At 33.2% G+C, this 8,567-nt stretch overlaps 1 protein-coding gene across 1 annotated transcript; it reads right to left on the bottom strand.

Annotated features, from left to right (window-relative positions):
• Positions 1 to 4,784: 4,784 nt before the first annotated feature.
• Positions 4,785 to 8,531, bottom strand: LOC130645570 (mitoferrin-1-like). The gene is made up of 4 exons (XM_057451601.1): positions 8,147 to 8,531; positions 6,309 to 6,534; positions 6,049 to 6,105; positions 4,785 to 5,523 (listed from the first exon to the last, which is right to left on the bottom strand). The coding sequence occupies exons 1-4, from the start codon at positions 8,393 to 8,395 to the stop codon at positions 4,967 to 4,969; spliced, it is 1,089 nt and encodes a 362-aa protein (XP_057307584.1). The 5' UTR covers positions 8,396 to 8,531; the 3' UTR covers positions 4,785 to 4,966.
• Between the last annotated feature and the right edge of the window lie 36 nt (positions 8,532 to 8,567).

Below are 8,567 nucleotides of genomic sequence, written 5' to 3'. Positions count from 1 at the left end.
CATGAATAATTATTTTTAAATATTATCCAATTAAAACCACAAACCACAAAGCAAATTTTGGTTTAAGTATTTCCAATCGACCAACATTTTCTGTAACCTTTTTTTCCGATACACTCTTTGTTAATGATTACAACTAGAGATTATTTTTTTCCCACCATTAAAACTTCACGAACTGTTTCTTAACTTTTCAACGAGAAGAGGATAGATAGTAAAGTTAACACAAAACGGCCATCCAACTGCATGTGTGATATTTGATAGAAATAAATATAGAACTTGTAGCACCTTGTGGAAAAAAGAATTTTTTGTCTACTATTGTGTGGGTACGGTAGAATACCCAAACAACCGGATAACTTGTTTTTCTCATTTTTAAAAAATCTTCCTTTTTAGTTACTGATTATTAAACCTTTCTTTTTCAATGTCAGGAAGCCTGCTCATTTGGAAAGGAAGTAAATAATTCACCAGTCCTGTTGCAAGATAAACATATTCTCAATTTTGTTGTATAAAACGTAATAACGGAAAGATACTATTTGAAAAAAATAAGATATCACCATAACGATTTTAGGAAGTTAAGAGGATCCCCATTTTTTAAGGTTATTTAAGGAAGTGTGGCCACTCAGGAAAATCGCACCAACAAATTCTGCACTTTTTAGCGATTTTGAAGATTCGCACGCATTATCTTCCTCCTATTTAAAATTTTAATTCTTAACACGCACTATTTTCACACTATTTTTTCGCACTTCTTTCTTCCCATAAAGTGTATAGAAATAGTATTATTTTTCCCATTCGTATATGTTTTATAAAGACAATTAGAAAATTCGATATCCTGGGACTAAAAATTAAGAAAAGAAGTAACTCTAGTGGTGTCAATTATATATCATGGGGGAGAAAAAAAATTGAGGGAAAAAGCGTTGAATTATAACTGGGATCACACGAGAAACAAGAAGACCTGCGGCTTTAAGATTTCCGTCGTTAGCCTGAAAGATTTTGAAATTTAAAGTAGACCTTGAAAACGGAGAATTATGGGGTAAAAAAAATCACGAGTCACGATTCTTAACTATTTTTGTAACTAACCTGCAATGTTAAAATACAATTCAATAAATAAAAAATTTACTCTCTTGCTGAAAATTTTTTGAAAATGGTGATGGTGCATGGTTTGATAACAACTGATCTGAAAAAGAAAGTACGTTTTAAAAATAAGAAACAAGAATACAATTTAACCATAAACTGCATTAAAACCATACATATGTCGTCTATATTATTAAACAACAAAACTATTCTGATTTAAGAAAAAACATGGAAAAGACGCAGTTAGCTGTAAAGAACACAAAGAGATCTTTTAACAGATAATTATACTAGGCGTAGCATCTAATTATCCTGCATCGGCTAACTATATATTGTTACAGGTTAATTACCATTTCACTGACTGCTCAGTGCAAGCAACAATAAACTTTTGTCACGTTTTGACAACTTTTCTGCAAAAAATATTAAAAAAATCCTGTGCGAATATATACACCTTTTTATCTGATAGAAGTAGTCCCACAAAGTGTCATTTGGAAGTTATTTTTAGACCCCCTTTTTCCCATAAAAACAGGAGTTGAGTTTTCAGTCATGGAAGAATTACGCAAGACAGGATAAAGGTTTTTTGCAACCTCGTCCCCAGGGCATCTTGTATCTTTTCTGACCCCGGGACGGCGATACGAACATGGCCCTGGAGGAGGCCTCGTCACGTGACCCTCCAATACACAGTATTTCTGTGTGTAATATTTAATGAGATTTGTCTCAATGTACCAACGTTTTATATATAACCTTGCAGAGCTAAGCGAGATCGGCGTTTTACGTCACAGATACGTGCGGCGAGTTTGTTTTGATTCCTCTCATCGCAACACACAAACTTCTCGCATATTGCCCTTGATTGTTTTGTGTAAATGTATAAATATACAATAATGTTATTTAGGTTGCTGTTTACTTGAAGAAATTCAAGCAATTTAGTTATGTGTATTTCACTGAATTGGTTGACTAGCAAGCACTGGGTTGCAAAACTTGTAGCTAGGGGAAACTTGGAAATTAGTAAATGATTTGCCCATCTGCTGAACATAGCACTTCGTTGGTTCTCTAAGGTTCAAATATGGCTACATAATTTTCAAATGTTTGTATCATTCTCGGTGCCTGACTGAAAGTAGCTAGGCAGAAATTTAACCTCATATTAACATTTACATTTTTTATTCATTCTGGCTGAACTTTAGAATTCTCATTCACCGCGAGTTCATATCTGTGTCTGCATTACTGCTTTTATATGATGACAAAGATTTTGCTGTATTTAAACAATACTTAACTGAAACTGAATTCATATATGGTGGACTCACTGCTTGCAGTTATATTGGGTGAAAAAGGCTTCAGAAAAGTATTTACTTGTATTTTTTTCATTTACATTTGTGGCCTTAACATTTCCAAAAAGCCACCCCTTACTGATAAATTCTGCTTTTTTTTTCTTAATGACATGTTTTTAAAACGCCTTGCAGCTTTTTAATTTTTTATTCAACAAGCTCGCATTAAATTTGCACACACAGATATACTAAAACAAGGTTTTTTCTGTTTAAAACTTAAATAATCCAAAAATTTTATCAAAAGCATTATGCTGGTTTGAAAATTGAAATCGACAAGTCTACGTGTGATCTGTTTTCTCGATTTAATGTATCACCACTGCCTTAATAGTTTAGAAAGACTTTACCAACAGCAAAGTATTGCTACCTTGAAAAAAAAATGTTTCTATCCTATCACAAAAAGATATCAGCAAAGAGATATTCCTTGCAACTAAATTTTTTGTTTACTGGCATAATTTTAGGTTGAATCTTATCTGACCTATTTCTGAGGTTAGAATAGCTTTTAAAATTTTCTGAATCTGTATCTTGGTCAAAATTGATATGCTGTCAAAACGGCTTATCAGCGTCTCTGAAAAGCGCTAAATTCTGAAACTCAGAAAGTATGATGATAATAGAACTATTTTTTGGCTCAATTTTATCAAACCAATCTAAAACCATATCATACCAAATCTCAAGTCAATATTTTAATTTTTACTGAAGTTTTGGGACGCTATATAAACTATATACTCGGTTTAGACTTTTTTTGTTATTTTTTTAAGTTCACTGCTTTGTAATTTGTATTAAAACTCTTGAGATAAAAAAATCTTAAGAAAATCTTCCTACCTTTTTCTCTTCCTCAAAATGGCTTTGTAAATTTTTTATGCCTTGTGTAAAATTATATTTTATCAGATTGGTTTGAAAGTACTCCTTAACAAGTTTCAAGTCAATAACATCATTTTTTTACTGAAGCTATTGCACTTTGAATTTTCTTGAATTAGGCCGGGTGAATGTGCATTCAATGATAAAATGGCTCCGACAGTTAACCTACTGGCTTTTTATATCTTTTATAGTAACCAAAGCATATAAGGTAATAAAACATGCCCACTAATAACAACCTGATATAATTTAAAACGTAATGTATATATATTTTGTAAAAAAAACATTTTCGATATTTTGTGCAAAATTATTTTGTCTATAAAGGACATGGGCGGCAATTTTATGCAACGTCATTCTTTGCAAAAAGCTGCAAATTAAACCTGGCCACTTGGAAACAAGTTGAGTTTCTTTCTTTTGTTCTTATCTTGATAGTTTGCTAGGTATAGTGTGCTAGCTAGCTACTTTTCTAGCTTTATTAAACATTCCCAGTTATTGAAATATTGTCATGTAAGCAGTATTACTTTATGATGTCTTATTTTATACTCTCGTAGTAATGCTTTTTATTAAATTTTTCACTTTGAAAAAAACTTGATACTGCTGATACACCTCCTCCGCCATTTTAATACGAACAGCTTCCTAATCGCCGCCTCGTCAAATTGTTTTGTATGACGCAATAATTATTTGACATATCCGCGCCAATCAGGTTTCATATCGGACTAGCCTCCTCCAGGGCCATGTTCGTATCGCCGTCCCGGGGTCAGAAAAGATACAAGATGCCCTGGGGACGAGGTTGGGTTTTTGTTGCTTGCTCTTTAAGAAAAAAAGGCACTCTAATCAAAGCACTATTTTGTGTAGCTAGCTCCATAGCTAGCAAGTAAGTAATTTCATAAAAGGGTATGTCAGCACCAATCAAAAGGAGATCCAAGTCAGTACCAAAAATTGAGATAGCTAGCTAGCCAGCACACCTTTCTCACTTAGCTATATATAAAATAATTCTTACCTAATAAAATACACGAACTTAAAAAATAGTGCTTAGCTCCCCATCAAAAAAGCATAGCGGCGACGGAAATCAATAACTGAAATTTAACATCGACTTGCGTTCATTTCTTTTCACAAAATACGTGAGGAGATTTTTATCTTACCACAGAGTCAGAATATGTTGACTCAGCACAATACAACAGCATATCAATCAAAACAGGCAGCCATTTAATTGCATAATTATCACTTTCCTGGAAGTTTTTAATTATTTCGACCATTTCCAAGGAATTAAACAAAGTATCAGAGACAACTAGTATTCCCACGATAAAGAAAATAATTGCATTTATTCAGGTTATCTTCTGTTTTCAAAATATTTAATCAGAACAAATATCGACGTCTTTTTAAGACCTCGTTTCCTCGCAAAGTAAACACTGAGAATCTATATACTAAAAAATAAAACTAGTGTTGTGAAACGCAAGTCTTGTGAGTAGATTACATAATATAACACACAAACACAACAGAAACAGGAACAATAAATCAAAATTAGAAAAAAGTAAAAGTCCAAAATGGTTCTTTCGACTAATTGTATTGTAAAAATCATCTTTATGATTTACAAAATATGTATCTTGACTAAATTCATTCAAATGTCAGGTTTATAATAAATATGAGCTATGTAATACCAATAAATCTCGTCTTTTGTATTTCCGCGTTTCGATTGGTTATTTCTATCTGAGCGACACGGCATCCCGTTTTCATACCGTCAGGTCCATCATTTCTTCATCTGAAATCTTCAGCGATAAATAATGTTTGAAAAACTCGTACACGCTCCACGATATAGCACAAGATGGTACCTGATATATAACACGGGCCCTTAGCCCTCGGAAATACCCGCCGAAACCGCGCACTTTATATATAGTTCCCATAGCATTAAACATTCCTCTAACAAAGTAAGCATTGTGCTTCCCAGACTTTGATCTTTTTATAGTTTTTTCAAGCACAACACTCTTTTCTTGAGTGTTTAGTAGTGTTTTCGCAACGTCTAAAGGTGTGGTAACAGCTGCAGCTAAACCACCTGCAGTGGCCCCCGCCAAGAGATGAGTTCTTGGGTTATACCCACCCTCGGGGTTTAAAAGTTCTCTCATGTGTTCGTAAGTGACGAAATGTATGCATTGAAAGGGTATGTTCATAGTTAATGTTGTGGTGAAACTTCTATAAAAAGCTGTGATGCCTTCATTCTTGAGTATGGAGCTCGCACAGTGATAAACGCCACGGTATGGGCTGTTATACATTTGTATGCGTTGCTTCACAACTAAAAACAACAACGCATAAAGAGATTATGAATAGTTTGCATTTTAAAATAATTGAGTAATTAATCTATAACTGACATTGGGCTATTAATTCACATTAATGTTTTAACAATGGTGGAAACAGTCATTCGCATGATGTTTTTGGGCAGCAACACCTACCAAGCAATTCTTTGACTTTAAAACAAGTTTTTAAAGTTTGCTTAAGAAAATACTGCGTTCTAATTAGGGACAGTGAAAGACAAAAGAAGAAATAAAATAGGTGATTAACTACGGACACTTATAAAGGTCTAGGTTTTACTAAATTTTGGTATATACTATCCTTCCAAGTGAGAAAATTAGTTAGCATGATCAAAAACGTTAAAGTCGTTTCATGCCTAGTTGATTCAGTATAGGTTTGTGTCTTAAGAAAACAAGTTTCGTTAGCAAAAGAGTTTTTCTTTTTTAAAAAAAATGATACTAAATTCAGGACTTTAAAGGGTTCAGAAAACTTTTCAGTAAACAAATAAAAATAAAATATCAAATGGTACCTTCTACTGGATTCATTGTACCATCATGAAACACTGTGGCCACTGATCCAGAAATGGCTAAAAGAATAAACAAAAATGATCAAAAATTACATTAAATAAACACAAACAACTTTTTATAAGGTTTTTTTTTAATTTTTGACAACTCATTTATAATAAAGTTCAATATTTTTAATTATAACATTATTAAATATTTAATAGACTGCTTATACAAACAACAGTGGATGTGTTGAAACAAGTTACTAAAAGTTTCGTCAACTCACCATTTACTAAAGGGGACTGTGAGTTTAGCTCTTTTTTACCAAGCATCTTTTTCATAAACTCATAACTTCCAAAGTACATAGCGTGAGAAGGTCCTGCCCCAAGAGCAACAATATTTATACCACGAATGGGACGCATCAAACCTTCTGACTTGATAATTTGTGAGAATGCTTGACGAATACTTGTGTATGCTGCTTTTGGATGTGGACGGAGACTTTGCATTCTTGTCTGAAATAATAAATAACATTATCACTGCAAATTTTAGTGCAAGCAAGAAATTTGACATAGAAAAACAACACAGAGAATATGAAAAAAAAGGAGGGCTTCTCTTAGTACTTAAAATTTTAGAATTACTTACAAAAAGGTTTGGTCTGCCAAGAATTCAGTTATTCAAGTCTTAACAGTTTCTTAGCACATTCTTTTAAAATTTTACTCATCTACAATCCCACAAAAAAATATAGACATAAGGTGGCAAATTGTTGAAGTTTATTTCCATGGCTTTTCCATATACTTGGTTAATGCAGTTTAGACTTCTCAATGTTTAGGACTTGGTTATTTGGTTAGATCCAACTCTCCAAACGTTTAGGACTTGGTTATTTGGTTAGATCCAACTCTCCAAACGTGCTAATTTTTGTTGACATCAGTGCCTACTTTTCTTAAATTTTGGGCCACTAGCACAACTTAAATGCGGCTTAATTTACCTATGCATCTGAAAAATCTTCCGTGTTTTAGCACAACTTCCACTTTTTTAGAGCTACATTTGTTTTTCTGACAATAGTCCTGGATTCTTCTTTCTGCTTCTTGAAACAGGTTTTCTGGCCTGCCATGTCTTATTTTGTAGAAATTTACGTTAAGTTAATCCTTATATTGCCACTCACTTACAAAAACTAAAGAATATGCTAGAAAAAATGTTTTAGATACTCTAAATAAATGTATAGCTACAATGTTCCAATTTGAATAATTTAGAACTCTCAGTTTTAAATGGCTCTCACATCTGCATGGCATGAAAAAGATGGGGGCACTAGGTGAGGCAAAGTTTTTTTTAGTCCTATTCACATGAAGGCATTGTTAGGACTTTAAATGAATTTAAATAAATCAGAACAGAAGGCATCAAGCTACACTCCATAATAGTTTAAAACTTTAAATGATGTTTCTGTGAGAAGAAATTGACAGAAAAGACCTCATTTCACAAAACCCTAGAACCCTTTTTTTCTGCTACGTAAATGCCAGCACTAATGAGCTTACTGCAGTAAAAAGTAAACAAATAACGTCAGGCAGGAATACACCTTTATGATAATTCGGGAAAACTAACACTCCATTGCAGCTTATTTAGCGATCAGAAAAGGTAAACATCACACTTTTAAAAGAGTTTATTAAGGAGAAAACACGTTTTTTTGTGATAACTTTTCTTGCCGCGTTTTGTTTTTAATGAAAAGTACACATAAGTTGTATCTTATTATTATTAACGTTTCCTGAAAATTTTAAAGAAATTGATACGGCGGAAGTTAAAAAACTGGAGAAAACACACTTTCGTCTCTAACAAACTCTCATAAAAACACGATTTTTACCTCCTTTTTTTTGATATAGTAAAATGATGGAGAGCCGTAGGAACGCATGTACAATTGAATTATCGTAAAGGTGTATTCATCTATGGCTTATGCGTCAGCTACACCCTTGTGTTACCACTGATTAAATGTATTAAATTTGTTTTGATATCAAAATAATATCTCCTTTGTCGAGAATATAACCCTTTTAACTGTCACAAATACACTTGCATACACAAAGGTTGAGTTCAGTCTTGGTTGTTGAGTGTCACCAGCTAAAAAAAAACAGGGCTTACCTTTACACTGTCAACAGGATACATAACACAATGTTCCATGATTCCAGCTGCTGCACCAGCCATTATATATATGTGAGCCTGCTTACTGCTTTCGTCTAGCATTTTGGCTGTTTCAGTTAATTTTTCAATAGCAGATTGGTCAACTGACGAGACAACAGAAGCTCCAGTGAGCGGCTGCTGGTTTATATTTATTTTGATATGATCTTCGTAAGGAACTGATGGTATATCAATATGCTTTTGCCGAGACATATTCTTGTTACAAAGATTCCACAAAAAATTTTGGTTAACTATAGCTAGTGAACACTAAACGTCAACCGAAACAAACATACATCCCACTTAAATGAAGCGTGTTGCTCCCGTCAGCCATATTTACTTTAGTAACAAATATTGCGCAAGGGTTGTCCATAATACGAAATAGATA

The sequence above is a fragment of the Hydractinia symbiolongicarpus genome, chromosome 5, assembly GCF_029227915.1.
Source record: "Hydractinia symbiolongicarpus strain clone_291-10 chromosome 5, HSymV2.1, whole genome shotgun sequence".
Lineage (NCBI taxonomy): Eukaryota > Metazoa > Cnidaria > Hydrozoa > Anthoathecata > Hydractiniidae > Hydractinia > Hydractinia symbiolongicarpus.
This window is presented reverse-complemented; position numbering and strand designations above follow the sequence as displayed.